The 20164-nt window shown below is 64.5% G+C and overlaps 2 protein-coding genes across 5 annotated transcripts in view; one reads left to right on the top strand and one right to left on the bottom strand.

The window, feature by feature from the left end:
- CORO7 (coronin 7) overlaps window positions 1-8760 on the top strand; it is a 28964-nt gene extending 20204 nt beyond the window's left edge. The window contains exons 10-31 of one of the 2 annotated variants that reach the window (XM_087728956.1): window positions 541-595; window positions 710-767; window positions 854-999; window positions 1084-1179; window positions 1456-1599; window positions 1741-1864; window positions 1991-2166; window positions 2294-2402; window positions 2538-2624; window positions 2740-2882; window positions 3115-3219; window positions 3343-3428; window positions 3511-3652; window positions 3954-4043; window positions 4529-4645; window positions 5145-5280; window positions 5369-5460; window positions 6037-6123; window positions 7818-7902; window positions 7985-8121; window positions 8237-8302; window positions 8607-8760. In XM_087728956.1, coding sequence (XP_087585082.1) covers window positions 541-595; window positions 710-767; window positions 854-999; window positions 1084-1179; window positions 1456-1599; window positions 1741-1864; window positions 1991-2166; window positions 2294-2402; window positions 2538-2624; window positions 2740-2882; window positions 3115-3219; window positions 3343-3428; window positions 3511-3652; window positions 3954-4043; window positions 4529-4645; window positions 5145-5280; window positions 5369-5460; window positions 6037-6123; window positions 7818-7902; window positions 7985-8121; window positions 8237-8302; window positions 8607-8693 — 2368 coding nt within the window. In that variant the 3' untranslated portion in view covers window positions 8694-8760. Of the gene's footprint in view, window positions 1-540; window positions 596-709; window positions 768-853; window positions 1000-1083; window positions 1180-1455; window positions 1600-1740; window positions 1865-1990; window positions 2167-2293; window positions 2403-2537; window positions 2625-2739; window positions 2883-3114; window positions 3220-3342; window positions 3429-3510; window positions 3653-3953; window positions 4044-4528; window positions 4646-5144; window positions 5281-5368; window positions 5461-6036; window positions 6124-6408; window positions 6808-7817; window positions 7903-7984; window positions 8122-8236; window positions 8303-8606 lie in introns of those variants that run through there. The other variant, XM_087728955.1, reaches the window with a different exon arrangement.
- Window positions 8761-10154: 1394 nt separating this feature from the next.
- On the bottom strand, window positions 10155-19985 carry GLIS2 (GLIS family zinc finger 2). 3 transcript variants are annotated; one of them, XM_014070221.2, is made up of 7 exons: window positions 19126-19985; window positions 13321-13571; window positions 13041-13219; window positions 12474-12650; window positions 12232-12365; window positions 11852-11970; window positions 10155-11665 (listed from the first exon to the last, which is right to left on the bottom strand). In XM_014070221.2, the coding sequence occupies exons 2-7, from the start codon at window positions 13496-13498 to the stop codon at window positions 10884-10886; spliced, it is 1569 nt and encodes a 522-aa protein (XP_013925696.2). In that variant the 5' UTR covers window positions 13499-13571; window positions 19126-19985; the 3' UTR covers window positions 10155-10883. The 3 variants fall into 3 exon arrangements, with proteins under 3 accessions (XP_013925696.2, XP_087585327.1, XP_087585326.1); XM_087729201.1 differs by lacking the exon at window positions 19126-19985 and adding an exon at window positions 13663-13812; XM_087729200.1 differs by lacking the exon at window positions 19126-19985 and having other exon boundaries at window positions 13321-13631.
- Between the last annotated feature and the right edge of the window lie 179 nt (window positions 19986-20164).

Genomic DNA, 20164 nt, shown 5'->3' with positions numbered 1-20164 from the left:
CTCGCCTCCCTCCCTCTCTGCCCCTTATGGGCCCTCCACTGTCCAGGGTGGCCTCTGCCCGGCCCGGCCCATTTGCTGCCCACCCCGGTGGGGGGGGGGGTAGGACTGGCTGGCAGGGCCCCTGAGGCTGATGTGGGTCTTGCCCCTCCCTAAGGTGACCCAGAAGCCGGCAGAGGAGAAGGCAAGAGCTGCCGAGGGGAGAAGGAGAGGCACTACCGGCTGCAGGGTCAGCTGGCTGCCAATGCAGGGGCTTGAAAGGGGCACTTTTATTCCAGCCCCCTCCCCGTCCTGGGAAGTCTTAATCCCACTTGTTCAATGGGAGATGGAGGCTGTGGGGAGGTCCCAGCGACTCTGCCCAGGCGCCTGCAGTGCCTAGAAGGACTCAAAGGTGGTCAGAGGGAGGCTGGGAGGGAGTTGGCAGCACGGAGGCCGGGGGGGGGGGGGCACATCCCGAGAGCAGCACAGGCAGCCTGGCGAGGGCAGGGGGCATCTGGGGGGGGGGGCTCTGGCCGTTTCTCCAATGGGCTTCTTGTCTCACAGGCCTCTGATCCCGCTCTTTGACCTCAGCTCCGGCCTCCTAGTTCTGGCTGGGAAGGTAAGTGCCCACGTCTCCTGGGGCCTCTCCGCGCAGGTCCACCGGCCCTGTGGGAATGGAGGGCAGGCAACAGGGGGCCCTGCAGCAGCCGCTCAGGCAGCCGTTCTCTTCCAGGGAGAGAAGGGGCTTTTCTGCTATGAGGTGCAGCCTGCGCAGCCGGCCGTGGTGGAAGGTGAGTTCCTCCGGGCCCAGCTCGGTCGCCCAGGGTCCCTGGGGGTCGGGCGTCCCTCCCCTCCCCACTCACCTGGCTCTGCTCAGTTCACCAGAGCTTTCTGGAGACCCGGACTCAAGGGGTGGCTCAGGTGCCCAGGCTGGCCCTGGACGTCGCAGCCTGCGAAGTGATGAGGGTCTTGCAGCTGAGCGACTTGGCCGTTGTGCCCATCAGCTACCTGGTGCCCAGGAAGGTAAAGCAGCCAGGCTGCCTGCATGGGAGGAGGTGGGGGCCTCTTCCCTCTGCAAGCCTGATTCACCCCCAGCCTTTCTTGCAGGCCACACATGAGTTCCACAAAGACTTATTTCCAGACTCTCCCGGAAACGTCCCGGCAGCATCTGCTCAGGCCTGGTGGGCTGGGGACAATACGCAGGTAAGGAGGGCTGAGCTCTCCTCAGTCGGCCACACCCAAGATCTTCAAAGACACCCCCCCCCCCAGCCATTCTGGACTCCACAAGGACGTGGCTCATGGCAGCTTCTACAGCTGAGCGCCATCACAGCATCAGGCCTCTCCTGCCCACAGGGCTTCTCCTGCTCTGGCCCTCCGGCCAGCCTTGACCCATGCTCTCGATTGTCCTGCCCCATAGCGGCACCCTCCTGGGCCTTGGCTCCTCTGGCAGGGGGCAAACCTTTCCTCTCCTTGCTGCAGGTGGAGCTGGTGAGCCTTGATCCTGCCCACAGGCCCAGCCCTGGCTTCCTCTCCCCCTGCCTGCCTCGCCTTGACCAAGACAGCCAGCACCCGCCCTCCGCCCACGTGGAGGCAGGGGATCAGGCCAAGGATCCGGACCACAGTGTGAGTGGCCGTGGCTGACAGGGCACCTGGCCCACTTCCAGGGTGCGGTCGTCCCAGCTTCCTCTGAGCAGGGGTGATCTGGGCATGCCCACATCCCTCCCCTCGGTGCACCGGCTGACACACAGCATTGCTTTTTGCCAGGTGGGCAGCAGCCTGTCCTCTCCTGGCAGTTCCTTGGCATCTCCATCCAGCGTTGCCCCATCTCTCCCTGCCACCGGTGGCTTTTCCTCCAGCCCAAGCCAGCGGTCCCTGCAGAATATTCTGGGTAAGGGTCTGTGGGCAAGGGACAATGCCTGGGCTTAGCTGAGGTGTGGATGCTGTGGGGCGCAAGGAAGATCCACGGGGCAGCCCCTCCCTCCCAGCCCCACTCATCCCATGCCTTCGTCCCCAGGCCCGAGTTCTGCCTTCCGGCACATCGAGGGAGTCGTCTTGCCTCGCACCACCCACATCACCAACCTGCGAGGCTTGAGCCTCACCACTCCAGGGGAGTGTGATGGCTTTTGCGCCAACCAGCATCGCATCGCCATCCCACTGCTTGCCACAGGTGGACAGGTGGCCATTTTGGAGGTGAAACGCCAGGGTCATGTTCAGTGGTCAGGGCCGGCCACAGGTTGCTGGGGGAGGGGGCTTTGTCTTGGCAAAGGAGGAATGGCCGAGGGCCTCATGCACATGGCTTCCTTCCCTGTCTCTGAAGCTCTCCCAGCCAGGGCGACTCCCTGACACCCCCATGCCCACCATCCAGAATGGGGCACCTATCTCGGATCTGTGCTGGGATCCCTTTGATGAGCAACGCCTGGCCATTGGTAGGGACCAGGGGCTCTTGGAGCAAGCCTCTCTTCGGGGGGGGGCACCCTAGCCTTTTGGGCTCGCCGAGCCCTGCCACAGGGCCCCACCAAGAAGGTCCACACAGCTCTTCCTTTCTTCCATCTCTGGTGCAGCTGGAGAAGACACCAAGATTCGGCTATGGCGGGTTGAGCCCACCGGACTGCAGAAGCAGCTGCTGGAGCCAGAAGTGGTCTTGAGAGGTCAGCCCCCCCTCTCCCCCCCCTCCTCCCCGGGGCTGCCTTAGGCAGGATCGGCCCAGGGAGCCTGGCGCTGCTCTGAAGGCGGCCCTTCTCCTCCTCCTCCTCCTCACGCCAGGCCACACAGAGAAGATCTACTCCATCAAGTTCCACCCTCTGGCCTCCGATGTCTTGGCCTCCTCCTCCTACGACAAGAGTGTCCGGATCTGGGACGTGCGCACAGGGAGGCAGGAGCTGGCACTGCAGGGCCACACGGACCAGGTAGGGAGCACGACGGCCTCTCCAAGGACACCCGAAGTGGAGCCAGCAATGCAGAATAACCAGCAGTGAAGCTAACCTGGCAGCCCTGGGCCCCTCCAGATGCAGCGCCCAGGGTGATGGTGGGGCCAGACGTCCTGGGGAGGGCTGGACGCCCTAACGGAGCGGCTCGGCATCCTGGAGCTGCCTGTTTCTCTCAGCCAGCCTGGTGGGGTTGACCTGTTGTTCCTTTCAGATCTTCAGCCTGGCCTGGAGCCCCAATGGACGCTGCCTGGCAACCGTCAGCAAGGATGGCAGAGTGCGAGTTTACGAGCCTCGGCAGGCTGCCCAGCCCTTGCAGGTCAGGGTGCGGGCAGGCTCTCCTGGAGGGCAGCCCCCCCCCCAGGTGTCCCAGATGGGCCAAGAGGGCAGCCGCAGCGTGTTCTCTTCCTGAAGCATCTCCCCCTCCCTTGTGCCCTAACAGGATGGTCCAGGGCCTAAGGGGGGTAGAGGTGCCCGTGTCACCTGGGTCTGTGGCGGCCAACACCTGCTGGTCTCCGGCTTTGACAGGTGAGGCCTCCCCCTCTGCTGTTTCCCGATTGCCCGCAAAAGCATGGCCGGCCCCATCTCTTTCTCCCCCTTCCTCTTTCAGCCGCAGCGAACGCCAGCTCTCCTTGCACCAGGCCGAGGCCCTGGCCGCTGGACCTCTGGCCACCATCGGCCTCGATGTCTCCCCCTCCACCCTCATCCCTTTCTATGACGTGGACACCAGTGTGGCCTTCTTCACAGGCAAGGTGAGCCACGATATCCTGCCGCTCGGGGGGCTTTGGGGTCCAGGGAAGCAAAGCAGGCCATCCGGCACCCCCCCCCCCCGCAGTATCCTTGGGGTGGGAGCGGGGAGAACACAAAGAAGGTGGCTCTTCTTCTACCTCTAGCCAGGCTGGTGTGTGGCGCCCGGTTCCCCACTCAGGTGGATTCAGCTTCTGCGTTTCTCCTGGCTGGGTTGAGCCTTCCCGTGGCGCTGGTTTGGCCAGAGGCTGGCGAAAGGCTTGGGCAGGAATCCCACTCTACCTCCTCTCTCTTCCGGGAGCCTAGGGCGACACCAGGGTCTTTGTCTATGAGGTGGTCCCGGAGGCCCCCTTCTTCCTGGAGTGCAACAGCTTCCTCTCCTGCGACCCCCACAAGGTGAGGCATCTGCTGGGCCAGGGAGCCAGAGAGAGAGGGCTGGGATGCTGAGGAACCCTTTCAGGCTGCAGCCTTTACGGACTCGCTTTCTTTGGACGCTGGGAGGGCCGGAGCCTTGCGTAAGACTTTAAGGCTGCGGAGGAAAAAGAGTGGGGCAGCTGCCCTCTGGCCTGCCCCCTCCCCACCCCAGCACTGGCAGAGCATGGGTTGGCATCCCGGAGGGGAAGAACTTTGGGGCTGCCCTTCCCTCAACGCCTGCTGGCCTCTTCCTCTGCCCCGCCTTTGATCAGCCTTGGACAGTCTGGGGCTGCCATCTGGTGGGCTGTCCAGGGCCAGAGCAGCCACACAGCAGAGAAGAGAAGAGCGTTTGCAAGACCTCTGGTTGGGGAGTCCTTCCTTGCAGGACAACGGAGGGGGGGATTCAATATCTCTCCCTCTCTCTCTCTCTCCCTCTCCCTCCCTCCCTCCCTCCTTGGCTCCTCCAGGGCTTTCACTTCCTGCCCAAGACGGCGTGTGACGTGCGGGAAGTCGAGATTGCCCGGGCATTGCGCCTCCGGCAGAGCTCCATTGAACCGGTGGCCTTCCGGGTCCCCAGGGTCAAGGTAGAACACCAAGCCTTGGCTTTTGGGGCCGGGTGTGTCTGTGCGCGAGCGTCTGCATTCGGGTGGGGGTGGGGGTGGGGGTGGTGTCCGGGTGTGCATTGCTCAGACCTTCGGTCCACCCTGCAATTGGCCGGCTTCAGTTGAAGGAGTCCGTCATTCACAAACTCCGAATGCCTCTTGGCTTCCCATCTCATTTATATGTCCATTTATTTGCTCCAACCCCCAGGAAGGCTCGTGTGGGGAATGTGGCCTTCCGTGGTGGTCACTTCAGGCTCTGTGACTTACCTTTAGCCAGAGCTGTCCATGAAAGGGCCCACCCCCATCTCCTGCAGCTGCCCGGCAGCTTTCTTCAGGGGGGGGCTTCACTGGAGGCCCCCACTCTAATACCTCACCTCCCAGTTCAGAGCCTTTCCCGCCCGAGAGGCTCAACATCGCCACGGAGGTGCTCCAGCTTTTGTGCCCAGCCTCTCCCCAGCCACGGGTCATTTCCTTCCCATAGAAAGAATTCTTCCAGGACGACCTCTTCCCGGCCACACAGGTGTGGTGGGAACCTGCCCTGCCAGCCACAGCCTGGCTGAAGGGCGCTGACAAGCAGCACCGAATCACCAGCCTGCAGCCCAAGGACATGACCCCAGGTAAGGGGGAAGGAGGGCTCAGCTGGGAGGGCTGAAGGAGTTCAGTGGGCCTGAGAATAAGGGGCTTCCGTTGCCTTCCCCCACGCAGTGAGCCAAGCGCCCAAGGAAACCCCCAAGCGGAAATACCTGCCTTCCTCCGTCTACCTGGAAGAGAAGTCAGACGAGCAGAAGAAAGAGGAAGTGAGCCTTCACGGTTCCACCACAAAAGCGCGTAGGACAAAATCGCGCTCGACAAAAGCGCGCTGTGACGTCATCACAGCGCGACGAAAAAGATCGAAAAAATGTAAAAATAAAGCTAAAACCTTCCCCTAACCCCCCCAAACCTAACCCTAAACCTAACCCTAACCCTAACTCTTAACCTAACCCTAAACCTAACCCTAAACCTAACCGTTAAAGTAACGAAAAACGTAACGCTAACCCTTATCCTAACCCTAACGCTAACGCTAACGCTCTAAAGCTAACCCTAACCCTTAACCTAACCCTAACCCTAACCCTAACCCTAACCCTAACCCTTACCTTTATGTGAATCAGCTTGCTTTAATTTAATTTTTATTAATTTTTATTTGAATTTTTCGATCTTTTTCGTCGCGCTGTGATGACGTCAAAGGCGCGATTTTGTCGATCGCGCTTTTGCCGTCCGCGCTTTTGACGGGTCACGAGCCTTCACGGCCTTTGATCTTCTCACACTGGGGGAATGGGGGGGGTGTTCCTCTGCCTTGGGATGAAGAACCCCCCCCTAACGCCCATTCTCTGCAGCTGCTCAGTGCCATGGTGGCCAAGCTGGGGAACCGAGATGACCCCCTCCCACAGGACTCCTTTGAGGGTGTGGATGAAGAGGAGTGGGTAAGAGGAGTGCTTGGAGGGTCACACTATTGCCGGGGGTGGGGGTGGGGTGTAGCCTGGCCGCTGCCAGCTTCCAAAAGCCCAGGGAGATCCGACTCCTCTCCCTCCCTCCCTCCCTCCCTCGCTCTCTCTTACACTGGGCAGGGGGGGGAGCTGCTAAGAGTCGCCTAGCACCAAAACTCTCTCTGTGGAGGGTCTTTCACTTCGGAGGGATGGACTTTGTCCCACTACCCACTTCAAGCAGCCACCCCAACATAGCTCAGCCCGTCTCTTATTGCTCCATAGGACTAGCTGCAGACGGACGCTGCCTCTCTGCCCGCAGCCCCCTCGGAGCCTGGGATGGAAGGAAGCGTCCCACTCGGGCTGCAGGCTGCTCCCTGCCAGTTGGCTTCTCCCCACTTGCTGCTTCTGCTCGGGGTGGGGCTGCCCTCCTGCTGGAACAGGGACTCGGGCCACCTGTTTACAATCCCCCAGCGAAGGCCCACATCCTGAGGACAGCCACGGCTTCCCCCCCAAACGGGGGCCCTCCTTGGCAGGAGACCCCCACTCTCATCTCAGGCTGTGCAGCGACCCTTCTCGGCTGGCTGCTTTGAAGCTGGTGGGCCAGTCGGCCAGAAGTCTTCCATGGAGGGTAAACTGCAAGCATCCTTGGGGCTCATTCATGGCCTACACGTGCCCAAGTGATTCCAGGCTGTCATCCTGAAGCTGGAGAGGCTTTTGCTCAGCAGCCTTCTTGGGAGGAAGCTCCTTTCTCCAGCTGATTCCACCTTGGGTGTAGCCCTAACATGAACCCCTCCTTCTTCCGTTTTGGTGTCTCCTGTGTCTTCTTTATTGCTCCTTGCGTGTGGCTTCCCAGCCAGAGGGATGCAGCCCCACGGCTGCCTCTTCCCAAGGGGCGCTCTCTGCTCCGACTTCCCCCTGAGGAGAAGAGGCAGAAGCTCTCGGGAAGCCATGCTGTCACTGCTGTGGAAGGACTAAAGGGGGGGGGGGGGCTTTGGGGCAGCTTCTCACTACTTGGTGGGGAATCTTCCCTAAATTCATAGATCTCATTTCCCCAGTTCTGCCGGTCTGGCCAGAGTCCGAAAGCAGCCCCAATCCCCGGGGGAGGCGTGGGGGGAGGCAGAGAGGTCCTTTCTTTGGGCAGCAGGGGGGATCTTGTGCCGGAGCTCCTGCCAAAGACCCCCCACGCCAGGCTCACCAGCCCCTTCGGAGGCAGCTTCCCCCTGGACGCGTCCCGCCCGGGGCGACTTGGGCACAGCTCAGGGCCCCGCCTCCCGGGCAGGTGGAGAGCCGGATTTCTTGGGGAGAAGGATGACAAAGCCTCGCAGCAGCTCCCGGGAGCGGCTGGGCCGAAGCTTCCCAGGGTGCCTACAGGGCGGGAGGAGGCAACGCGGCCGCCTCCGAGCTATCGCTAAGCACGAAGTCGCTGCGCTCCGGATCGCCGCGGCGGGGCTCCCGAGCAGTACCCGAGGCTGCCACTGGGGATGCCCTCGCGTGCGCCGCCTCACCAGGCGCTCTGGCCGCTCAACGCTGCTCCATGGCTGCTTCCGGGAAGGGCCGCTCCTTCCGGCCACACTCCTGCGGGCGTCCTGAGCTCCGCTCCGCGCCGGACATGGTGAGGAGGCGGCGGGGGGCGAGCCGGGGGGCGGCGGGGCGGGGCGGGGGAGGCCGCCTGACCGCCGCTGTCTCCGCAGGCCAAGTACCTGGTGCAGATCGTGCTGGTGGGCGCTCAGGTGGTGGGACGCGCCTTCGCCCGAGCGCTGCGGCAGGAGTTTGCAGGTAAGGCGGGCCGGGGGGCGGCGGGGGCCTCCGCGGGGCCTCGGCCGTTGGCGGGACGCTAAGCCGCCTTGTCCCCGAGCAGCCAGCCAAGCGGCCGCCGATACGCGCGGGCGGACGGGCGGCCAGTCTTGGGCGGCCTCCAGCCTCTCCGGGATCAGCCTGCAGGAAGCCCAGCAGATCCTCAACGTCTCCACGCTCAGCCCGGAGGAGATCCAGAAGGTGGGCCGCCTTCTCGGGCGCAGCCGGCGCAGCGGGGCGGGTCGGCAGGGCTCTCGGGCAGCGGCCCCTGCGCGACGCTGGATCTGACTCGGCCTTCTCCGCTTTTCTTCGCTAGAATTACGAGCATTTATTTAAGGTGAACGACAAATCCGTGGGGGGCTCCTTCTACCTGCAGTCCAAGGTGAGTCCAAGCGCCGGCTGGAGCCTCGCTGTGGCGGCGCTTTAGGCCAAAGGCTTCTCTCCGTCCCTCGCGCCCCCTTTTTCCTGGCCCAGCGTTTTCAAGTCCTCCGGATTCACCCGGATTGGCCGCGGGGCATCCGGATAACCTTGGGAGGTTCCCTGCCCCCCAGGAGCTGCTAAGGCCTCCTGCGATGTGGCCAGGCTTCTCCTGCAGGGTGCTGCCCTCCGGTGGCTGCTTGCCGCCCGCAAAGCGGGTGGGCTCTCTGCCACACGAGTCTTTGGAGTGCCAACCCTCTGCCCTGCAGGTGGTGAGAGCCAAGGAGCGGCTGGAGGAAGAGCTGAGGATCCAGTCCCCAAGGGAAGAAGACTCGCCACACAAGCCAGGCACGTAGCACAGCCCCCCCCCTCTCTCTGGCGCCCCCTCTAAATTATAGCTAGCCAATAAACAGCCCTTGTACAGCTGGTCTCGCATTGTCTTGAAAGGAGCTGCCAGGGTGCAGGAGATCCCAGTCCCACCGCAGCTCAGTTGCTGAGGTTACAGGGCGGCAAGGCTGGTTTGCCCTCCTTTTGTAGGCAGCTTCCCTGGCAAAATGGCTTCGCAGCTGCTCCCTCAGGCCCAGAAGAAAAAACGTGCTTGCCCTTCTTGCGGTGAGAAGCCAGGCAGCCTGCCGGCCTCCGTGCAGAAGGTCCCTCGTGGCATTTCAGTTAAGGCTAGGAGAGCTGTCCAAGCCAGACGGCCAGAGTACGCCCAGATAGGCCGGGCACCTGGCCCACGGCTTGCGGGACCTTAGTCTGACTGTCCAAGGCCAGCTCCTCTGCTGCTGCTGCTGCAGGGGGCCACACAGGGCACCAAGGCAGAGTGTGGACAGGTTTTGCTGTGGCATCCTGGCTTGTCTGGGCAGGAGAGAAGCTGGAGCCATCTTTTCCCCGAACGCCTCCCTTCCCACCCCCAGACGCGACGCGCACAGACTGACCGCAGAGATCACCAGCACGTAGCGAGCTTTTTCGCGTACTTTATTGTTCTTGTCGTAATCGCCCTCTCTTCTGGAGGGCCCAGTTATAGCTTATCTTTTTCTGTCTTAAAACTATACTAACGTAAGAGAGGCAAGAGGAGGGCATCACCCCCAACGTGACCTACAATCAAAAGGCACTTAGAAACGGGGGGGGGGGGGGACACTGGCAGCCTGCGTGCATCAGCTCCAGGGCGAGTTTGCCCAGGGGGTGCTGTGTGAGAGGGAGCCCCAGAGCAGGCATGCGTGTGCTTGGGAGTCCAGCTCCCCTGCCTGGGTGGTTCTGGATCCTTAGCACCGTGTGGGCCGCTGAAGGCCTGCCAGGAATTGTCTGCAGGTCCCTTGAGAGGAGGGGGGGGGGAGTACATAGGGGGATACCCAGAGATGCCCTCGTCTAGGAAAGGCGGTTGGAAACAGAGTGACCCACCAATACAAGGAGGGCAGTCGAGAGGTGATCTGGGCAGCTGCGGGAGGAGCCGTGCGGTGGGGAGGGGAAGTGCAGAGCAAATGCTGCTTCTCTGCTGGGCTCCTGGAGCTGGAACAGCCGGTGGCAGGGCCTGCATCTTACGGTACGGGGAATGGGCCGTGTTTTTCCCACCCATCCCCAGGTCCCGGCTATCTCCTGGCCACTCGTGACAAGCGCATGGCTTCCTGCAGGTCATCTCGGATCTGCGTGAAAGGCGCCAGCTCGTCCAGTGCTTTCCTAAAAGCAAGGGAGGGAATCCCCCCCCCCCAATGAAGTGGCTCTTGCAAAGGTTACAGGGTGGCGGCGGCAGCTGCAGCCCAGGACCCAGAGCCCAGGGTTCATCCAGGGATGCTTCGCCACCTTCCCATCCTCACTGCTTTAGTGTAAGGAGCTGCTCATGGAGGGAATGGCTCAATGGTTCAGCCCCTCCGTGTCTCGTCAGCAGCACACGCCACGGTGCGCCTTGTCAGAGGCCTGGACCAAGCAGAAGCACCGGGGGCAGGAGAGGAGGGGGGCGGCCGAGAGAAGCTCTTCCAGGATTGGCTTCTGAACAGCAGCCAAAGGGGGGAGGAAAAGGCCTCTGGTGGTGGTGCTGCTGCTGCTGCTGGGCTCCAAAGAAAAAAGGGGGGACGGGAAGCGCCCCAAGGTCAGAGAGGAGCAAGCCGGACACAGCGAGGCCTGCGGTGTGGCTGCTGCTGCTGCCACCACCAAGGGAGCCAAAGGAAGAGGGGGCAGCTTTTGGCAGAGAGTCCTTCCAGTGCGCCCCCCCCCCCCACAGTCTTTCTTGAGCTGGAGCAGGGCTGAGAAAAGGGGGCTGGGGTGAGGAGGTCTTGCTGGGGATGAACCAACCAGCGGTGCTCCTGGGTCAGCAGAACAGGGAGAGGGCAGGGCAGAATTCCTGGCTGCTACCCTGGGAAGCTGCTTATTGCTTTGCACAGATGCCTCCCCCCCCCTCGTGAAAAGCCCCGGTTGCCACCTGGAGGGGAGAAACGAAGGAGGGGGGGGGGCTTCCTTGATTCCCTCTTCCCCACAAGGAGTCTTGTATCGCTCCCTCCGATTGAATGCCGGGAGGTCCCCTTCCAATCCTCCTCCTTGCTCTTCCCTGCTTAGCTCACCACAGCTTCCTTCAGCAAAACGGACCCAGCCGGGATTACCATCCAGCCTGGTGGCAGAGTTTCAGCGGTTGCCCCTGAGTTCATGCCAGTGGACAGGTCTAGGACGCCCCCGGGGAGCAGAGAGAGGCCGTCGGTGGTTGCCTGCAGCCTGGCCAGTTTCACCCTCTCACTGGCCTCCTTGCATCGGCTGCCGCCACCAATGTCGCCTTTGAAGGGCCGGCCCCCGCTCTCCTGCCCTCGCTCGACAGCTGCCTTGGCAGAGGTGCCAGCCAGCAAGGACACCACTGGCAGCCCCAGGCTGCCCACTGAGAAAGGGGAGGCCAGCAGGGGGTTCTTGGCCAAGTTCAAAGGGGCAAGCGTGGGGCTGGGCAGGCCCGCGATGGCGGCCGTCCCCAGCCCGCCGCAGGCTAAGGTGCTGAGATCCAGGGGGGCCTGGGGGAGAGGGAGGGGCAGGCCATGGCTGCCAAAGAGGGCGGCCGGGTTAGGCACGATGATCTGTGCCCCGCCAAGGTAGGGTCCGTTGGCCATGAGTGGGGCTGCCTTGGTGGGGGACTGCAGCTTCAGCAGCTCCTGCTGCTCGCGGGTGATGAAGTGCCCGTGGGCCTTGATGTGCTTACGGAGGGAGCTGGGGTCGGTGTAGCGCTTGTGGCAGCCGGGCATCTTGCAGTGGTAGGGCTTGTCCACGTAGTGGGTGCGGGTGTGCTTGAAGCGGTCGCTGGAGTTGGAGTAGCGCTTGCTGCAGCCTTCGTAGGGACAGAGGTAGGGCTTCTCCCCTGCAGGGAAGAAGAAGAAGAGGAGCAGGGCTGTCCCAGGGAAGAGGGTCAAGGGAGGGCCCCCCGGCCACCCCTTCATCCCACTGGCCTCTGCAGCCGCCGTCTGGGGCCGGTTGGACCCCGGCACTTGTGGCCCATCCAGAGGCTCAGGACGGTCTGGGGAAAAGCCGTCCTCGTGGGACTCACCTGTGTGGGAGCGGTTGTGGATCTTCAGGTTTTCTAGCCGGGAGAAGCTCTTGTTGCAGGTGGGGCAGCGGTGGGGCTTCTCATTGGTGTGGGTGCGGATGTGGATCAGCATCTTGTACCTGCAGAGCAAAAGCCGCTCGCAATGGGGGGCAGGGGGGTCTGGCACCTTTCCGCCCCGGCACTTCAACAGCCGGGAGTGCCTGCTGGCCCAATGCAGCCTCCAAAGATCCCGGGTGGCAGAGAGTCGGCTGGCAGGGGGGATTTAGGCAGACGCCGGGAGGCCAACGTGATGGCCGTGTGGATCCCCTTGGAGCATTGCTGAGCCGTGGCGTCATCCCAAGGGAGGCCCCACACCTTCCCAACAGCATGGGAGCAATTACCTGGCGTTGAAGCCCCGGCCGTGGCGGGCACAACCCTCCCAGTGGCAACGATAGCCAGCATCCTTCTCTGGCTTCACGTGGAAGTCGTTGACGTGGTCCACGAGGTCTTGCAGGAGCTCAAACAGCTGGTTGCACTGTGGGGTGGGGTGGGGGGAGAGCGAGGCCTGGGGTGACGGGAGAAGAGCACAGACCCCCCCCCCCCCGGCTTGGCAGAGGCGGTTTTGGAAGGAGGCACTGCTCACCTTCGACCAACGGCACACCAGCTGCTTCTGCCCAGCCGTGTCCAGAGAGAGCCGCTTCTCCTTGTGGGGCGCCAGGAAAGTGGGGGCTGGCAGGTGCAGGGACCCTCCCGAGTTCAGAGGCAGGAAGAACTGGAAGGAGCTGCGGAGACTCTCAAGGTAGCGCAGGGACTGCAGGTCCTGGAAGGGGCAGGGGGGGGGGGCGGTTGGCAGTCCATCCCGTCTCCCAGGCCTGGCAGCAGCGGAGGACGCCGGGCTCTTCTGGGAGAGCTGGAGGCAGCTGCTCAAGAAAGCTGCCGGGGGTGGCCAGGGCAGGGGGAGTCCCTCTGCTCCCCCCCCATCTTGCTCAGGAGTGTCATTAGGCCCCCCCTCCAAAGCCACCAGGGGAAGGAGGGGGGGCAGGAACTTCCACCGCGCAGAGCCTGGTGGTGGGGAGGTTGCCGTGCTCTTCATCCCCAGCCTTGGGGGAGATTCAGGAAGGCTCCGACACAGACGTGGGCTTGTGAGCCCCCCTCGGGATGTGCGGCAGAGTTGGCACACACAGCTGCACCCCCCCATCCCGACACTTACGCGCAAGCTGGCACAGTTCACCAGCCCCCCGCTGCTCTGCCTGTCTGGGGAGGCGGAGGTGTTGCCGCTGGGAGGGGTGTCCCGGCCTGGTGGAGAAGGGGACAGGCTCAGATCAGCGGTGGGAGGCGAGGAGAACCGATGGTCTCTCTTGTCTTGGCATTGGGGGTGTGGCTGGAGGCCTGGAGGGGGCAGAAGACGGATCAGGATCAGCAAGTGGGGCACCCCTTTCCCACCAGCAAGGGAGCAGCCCCCCCACCCCGCTTCCCTGCCTGCTACTCACCCTCCGGAGGAGAAGGAGGGGAGCCTGGGCCCGCTCCCAGGTAGCCCTCGTCCTCTGAGATCTGGCACAGAGCGCGGCCCTTGGTGCTGCCGCCCAGGGCCCAGTCTCGCTTCTCTCGCCCAGCCGGCAGCTTGGAGACGCTCAGCTTGAGGTCCAGGGGCTCGTCCAAGGAATGCATGGGGGGCCAGCAGCGAGGGAGCAGACTGCTCTGGTCAGCTGGGCTGGACTCACTCAGGGGGTCTTCTGTCACCCTGCAGGGCATTTGGAAAGGCAAGGATGCCCCATTTGCTCCCACCAGGCCAGGTCTGCCAGCCCCCCCCCCAACAGACCCTCTGGCTCCACCTGTCCCAAAGCTGCTCCACGGGGAATCCAGCAGGAGGTTCGCCCCCCCCCACCCCAATGCTTACTACTTCTATGGGTGCAGGAGGAGGCTGGCCTGGGCAGCCGCCTCCCCTCTGCAGAGAGAAGGGTGCCAGCGGTCAAGCAGGTGGGGAACCCAGCTGGTTGCTCTCTGCCCTCCTCCCGCTTCACTAACCAAGGCCCCCTGAATATTTGGGGCACAGTGGGGGGCAGTTGGCCGTCCAGCTCCCCTGCCTGGCTTCGGGCTTTAACTTTGTGGGTGCCAGCGCCCCCTCCCCCACAGGGAGGACTTCCAATTGCAAACAGCTGCGCCTCCTCCTTGCCTGCAGGCGGTGGAGCTGCAAATGGGGGAGGGGCTTCCTGGGGAAAAGGCAGCAGCGAGGCCCCCCGGAGCCCCCCCTCCCCCTCTAGGCAGAAGGCAGCCAGGGGGCGGAGGGCAGCCGGGCACAATGCGACCCCTGGGGCTTGGCGATGGAGCGCCGAGACTCGCTAAAGCCGCTTTCAAGGGGCCTAAGAAACCCCAGCGCCCCCTTCAGGAGGGAGGGCTTCTGAGGGGGGGGGGGGCGCCAAGGGCAAAAGGCTACTGGGCTCCCGAGGACCGCTGCTGCCGCCCATGCACAGCCAGCGCCCCCCACCTTCCGATGCGGCTCCCTCCCCGCAGCTCGGCTGCCTGAAGCGGCGCCCGGACTGCTCCGGGACCCAAGACGGCGCAGCCTCCGCGCCCTCCCGGCGAGCCAAGCGGGCCGGTTGCTGACACGTGTCTCCTCCTTCCTCCCCCTCGCCAGGCCGGTCCCGCTGAGCGCGCCAAGGGCCGCCAGCCTCCGCCCTCCGGCCCCGCCAGGAACGCCGCTTCTGACACTTCCCGTGCTCCGAGGGCGCAGCCGGGGCTCTGCTGCCACCGGCGCCCCTTGGAGTCGGTTCCGCCGGAGGCCGCCCAACCCCCCCGGGCGCAGGAAGGGGCGGCGGGCGCTTCCCTCCTCGGCCAGGGCGCCGGCGGGCAGTGAGGGCCCCCGCCGCGCCCTCTCCGTGTGCCTGGCATGCCGCGCCCCCCGCCCGGCTCTGGGCGGCACCTGCGAACTCACCCGACCCGGATGGCGCAGGCCGGCTCCTGCTCGCCCTCCCCGCCGGCCTTGGCGCTGGGCCCGGCCGGGCTGCGGCTCAGACATGCTGGAATGCGCAGGCCCCTCCCTGGAAGTGGGGGGGGGGCGGGCAGCCAGAGGGAGAAGCACCTCGGCGAGGCCAGCGCCGAGTCTGCAATGCAGAGGCGGGGGAGGGGGAGGGGCTCTGAAGCGCCTTTGAGAGGGGGGCAAAGATCCCCGCAACGCCCCCGCCCCCCCAGGCGCAGGCTGAGGCCCAGTGGGGGGGGGCGCTTCTGGCCCGGAGCTACCCCCCCCTCTTCCTGTGCCTGGGCGGAGGGGGGAGGGCGGGGAGGAAGGAGGTGCAGCCTGCCTGGGCGCACAGCAGCTGGAGGGGAGAATGCAGGTGCCAGGCCTCAGTGTGGGCCTCTCCCGGAGGAAGCCCTGGCTTCACCCAGCCCCTGCCCTGACACAGCGTGCATCTGGCACAAAGGGGGCTGGAGGGCCGTCAGGACCCACGAGTGTGTGAGTGCACCCAGAGGAGAGACAAAGGCCGCGCACACACAAGGACGCCACTGGGAAAGATCAGACAGCATCCCCTAGGATCCCCCCCCCTTTCAGGATGCAGCCCACAACAGGGCAGGCGTAGTTCAGGGGGACCCTTGCCCACCTGCTCTGCCTGTTCGGGTGCTCACCCTGCACCATTCCCACAGCCTTTGCCCTCCTCCAGGAGGAATGCCCGAGCAGAGTCCAGCCTCCCCCAGAGGCCTGTCGTTCTCCAGTGCCAGAGCCTCCTGGCAGAAGAGCCTCCGGCCGGCACTATCAGCCAAGCCCATGGCCAGGGGCCTCCAGAAGGCAACAAGCATTGGTGGTCAGGGCCCCAGGATGCTCCAGGATGCCCAGGGCACAGACAGTCTGGGGGAGGCACCGTTTCCCAGGCAGGGAGCCTGGAGTGCCAAGGGAGGAGCTGCTGCCCCTGCTGTGCAGAGCAGCCCTCTGCCTCCGTGAAGTCTGCCCTCCCCGCCCCCACCCCGCCATATTCCAGTGGCCTCTCACTGGATTCCTGAGCTGCTCCCAGGAGCTGGGCTGGGTGGGACACTGGATGGGAAGCAGCTCCCCGCCCTGCGAAGCAGCAGCAGCAGCAGCTGCCAAACCAAACTGGCCCCAGAGCAGAACATTCCTGGGAACAAGCCTTCCCAGAATCCAGAGGAAGTCGACCGAGGGAGCCACTGGCAGGAGGGGCCGGCAGGCCTCCCTCCACAGATGTGCAGAGGCACCTAAGCCCCCTCCAGTGACGGCTGACGGGGCAGGGGGGGGAGGACAAGGAGGAGCGGCAGACGGACAGAAGCTGTCCTGCTGGCAAGACCCCCCCCCCAGCTCTTTCCTTAAGGCTCGGAGGCTTCAGGGGGAGGCTGGGCGGCTGGGCATTCGGGCCAGAGCGGCCCCCACCTACTCCATGCCTGGCCGCAGCTCCCTGCTCCATCCCTGGCAGACCCACCTCCCCACTTCCCTCCTGTACTGACTCATATCAACGACAGCCAGGCAAGGGCTGGATGTGGTCAGGAAGCGGCCAAGAACACAGAGGCAGATCTCTCGGGCGCCCGTCTTCCAGGACTGGCACCCCGGAGGGTTCTTCCGGGCACTCCCATTGTCCAGGACGGCACCCCTGGCGGGGGGAGAGCTGTGGCCGGACACGGACCACACCACTCGAAGAAGGCCGCCTACTCAGCCACCTCTCTGCTGAGGGAGGCAGTTTAAAACCAGCAGCTGGTGCCTCTGCCTGGCTTTCAGCGGCCAGCTGGCCAGCCGGGAGGGGGGTGGGGGGAGTCCCCAGCCAAATTCCCCACTTTCCCTCTTTGCTGAGGGGCTCCACGCTCAGGGGCCACACGGAGAAGTAGCCACACGGTTTAACAGAACCACAAGCCACTAATCCTCCTCAAGTTCAGTTAGAGAGATGGAGCTGCAGCCACATCCGTCTCGTTCCCTGTTCTTCCCCTCCACGAAACACGACTAAAACTGCCCTCCTGGGGATCCAGATCAGCCTGGACCCACAGCACTTGCTAGTTGAACTCGATACCCAAAGCCCACCTAGTAAGGATGGGGAGGGGGGCACTGCTGGGGCCTTCTGGCTGGGAGTGTCTGGAAGTCCCTCCACGCATCAGAGGAGGAGGCTCTGTCCAGCTGGCCCACCTGGGAGGCGCTTTCCTCCCACTCGGCTCCAGACCTTCTCGACTGGGGCCCCCGCCTGCTCTAAACTGGGCAACTGGCAGCCCCCCCCCATCTGCCCAGCACAGCCCCATCTTCTCAGACATGCAGAGGCCCAAGTTCACCCCACGGAGCTGGCTGAAACCTCCCCAGGGTGGAAAGGTTGGGAAAGCACCACACTTGGGGAAGGCACAGGTGGGATTTGGGGCGACTTTGCCTCAAGCCCCCCAGAAAGCCATGCACAGTGCCTGGGTGGGGAAGGGATCCATCCATTGGCAGCACCCCCTCTGCTTGGTGGCCAGCTGACCTCCCTTTCCTACCTATCTCACCTCGGTATGTCCTGCCCTCACCCCCACCCGAGCATCAGCCCTGCCTCCTTGGATGCAAGACAGCCAATGGCGCCCTGGGTGATCACTTCACCTGGGCAGCTGCCTTGCCCCAGGAGGTCTGCTCTAATGCAAATTCAGCGGGGGGGGGGGGGGGCAGGGGTAAAGTGGGAAGGAGACCAGCATGCCCCAGGCCGTTTAGTGAGGGGCAGCCCTGGGAGGACTCTGCTTGTGGGGGGGGGGTGCTTGGCAGCCTGGCGAGATGGCTGGAAGCCTTTTTCTCCCTCCTGCCCCTTCTGGAAATCAGAGGCAGCTGGGCACATGGACCTGCAGCCTCTTCGCAACAGGCAAGAAGGCCGATCCTGCACTGACCAGTGCCCCACTTACGCCCACGGCTAGCCCCTTAAATAGCTTTAGAGAAACGCAGCCCAGAGTCAGATCCTGGGAATCACCCAGAGCCGCCCCACTCCAAAGCCAGGGGGCGTCAGCCAGGGGGCAGGAAGAAGATCGATCAAGGGCTGGGGAAGCAATTGAATCCTACCAGTTTCAGCCATTGGGAGTCTCCAGCATGATGAGAAAGGGGGGGGGTTCTCAGGGCCCCCAGGTTTCCCTGCCCATATCTCAGCCACACTGGCTCCACTGAGGGCACCCCTGCTCCCCCTCCTGCCCTCCAAGATGCCACTCCTGGCTGCAGGGCCCATTCAACCACAGACAGTGGGTAAGAGGTCAGCCCTGGCGGAGTGGGGAAGTCCATTGCCAAGGAAAGGGGGGGAGGCCAGGCTGAAGCACAGCTCTCCAGGCACAGAATCTTTCCCAGAAAAGGGGGGGGGGGGCAGAAAATGCCAGTGCTGTGGAAGACACTCAATCAGGCCGGGAAGGGTGAGGGATTGGGGAGGGGGGGTCACCTCTGTAGCTCCCTGCTCAGGTGAAGCTGGAAGAGCATTGACTAGAAGGGGAAGGAGAGGCAAGGTCAAGCCCACCTCCCACTCTGGGGAAGCCGCCTGGCCTTCTAGCCAGAGTGCCCAATGGGCAATGGCTGTCCCTGGCACCTTCCATTCTATGCTACAACTCCTCCCCATTCCCAAACGGGTTTGGGGGGGGGCACAGAGTGCAGTGGCCACATCCAGGTTTCCCTGCTCTCTGCTGGGGCTCAGCTGCTGCTGCTCTGCCATGCTTGGGTGGCTCTCAGCAGGGAGGTCTTGCAAGGACATTCCTGCCCTCCCTGGCTCCCCAACAAACCACAGACCCACCCCCCCTCTTCTTCAGACCCCCCACAATGACAGGCTGCATTGGGCTGCAGGCCTCAATCCTTCTTGCCAGAAGATGCCGCCCCCAACGGCTTCTGCCCTGGAAACCCCCTTTCAGCTGGAAGCCCGTGGCCAGCTTGAGCAGAGCAGGAAGGGGATCCCCAGTGCCGGTCCCAAAGGACCTTCCAAGAAGGGCTACCCCGGGGTCCCCGGCCCTGCGGTTTCTCCTCCCTTCTTCCCGCTTAGGCTGGCCCGAGAGGGGGCCGCAGCCCTCCTATGGCGGTCCGGGTAGCCTCCGCTGCCCTCTCGCGAATAGCCCCAGGTGCCAAACTTCCAGGCAAGGCGCGGGGCGGGGGCGTCGTGCGCTCAACCCGGACGCTGAGGTTCCCATTGCGGAAAGCAAGCCAGGCAGCCATAGAAGGGGCGGCGGGCAGCGGCCGGGGGGATAATGGCTCCCAGCAAAGGGCAGGCGTGTTTTGCAGAGGCGACGGCTTCCCCATCTGGGGGTTTTATGGTCCGATCCGTCGCGCGCCCCCTCCCTCCCCCCGTCCCTCCCTCCCTGACCGGCCGCCTGCGCACCCGTCGCCTTACCTTGGCGCTGGCCGGTGGCGGAAGGCAGGGAGGCGTCTCGGCGCAGCTTTGTGCGCGCCCCCGGTGGCTAGGCGAGCGGGCGGAGAGGCTGGGGAGCGGCGCTGGGGCTGCCCTCTTTGGGGGTCCTGGCAGGCTTTCACCTGTGCGAGAGACCTCCGGGGGGCGCCTCCCCACTCCGCCTCGCCCACCCCCACCGGCACCGATGGGGCGCACGGCCGCAGCGCCACATCTGCGCCTCGGCAGGGAGGGAGGGCGGGAGGGCAGAGAAGATGCCGCGCAAGCGAGCGAGCGAGCGAGCGAGGGCGGCGGCGGAGGCGGCGAAGGGGAGGATCTCTCTGGCTCCCCTCCCCCGGCTCTGGGACGCGGATGGAGGCGGCGCCTGCTGGAGAGGAGGGGCGCGAGGCAGGGGAAGCGAGCGGCCCCTTCCCCTCGTCTTGATTGACGATCTCCGGCAGCGGAGGGACGGAAGAACGCTCGGCTTCCCGCACCAGGCTGGGCGGAGCGGCCGTCCCGCGCCTTCCGAGCGGGCGGAGGGGGCAGCGCGCCAGCCTGCCTCTTCCGCCGGGGGAGGGGGAACGCCGGGATAGGCGAGGCTCACCCGGCCAGAGGGCCAAGGCCGGAGCAGCGGCCTCGCTCGGCACTCTCCTAGCCGGTTTCCTAAAGGTCGTGTCCAGTCGGCAGCCGGGGCCTCTGAGATTTGCCCTTCTTACTGGCGTCCCGGGCGTTTCCCCCACGCCTCCCCGTCCCTGGCGATGGGCCCCAACGGGCTGCCCAAAGGCCCCTGCGGCCGCCTCCTGCGGAGGGACCCTGCTGCCCTCCCCGCGCCTGATCGGGCGGTTGCCTTGGGGCCCTCCGCCCAGCAACGCAGGGCCGGCTCCGACGGACGGGGGCGGGGGTTCCCTGGCGCAGACGGCATAGCGGAAGGAGCCGGAGCCGGAGGAGGCGCCAGCCCGCCCAGATAGGAAGCGCGGGAGGCGGGCGGAGCTTCTGGTGTCTGGGCGAGCGGAGCGGGACGCCCGGGGCGGCCGTTCGCTCCGGC

The sequence above is a fragment of the Thamnophis sirtalis genome, unplaced genomic scaffold, assembly GCF_051295495.1.
Source record: "Thamnophis sirtalis isolate CommonGarterSnake01/CBP01778 unplaced genomic scaffold, rThaSir2_p1.2 scaffold_14, whole genome shotgun sequence".
Taxonomy (NCBI): Eukaryota; Metazoa; Chordata; class Lepidosauria; order Squamata; family Natricidae; genus Thamnophis; species Thamnophis sirtalis.
Note: the sequence above shows the minus strand (reverse complement) of the source record. Positions and strands in the feature narration are given on the sequence as shown.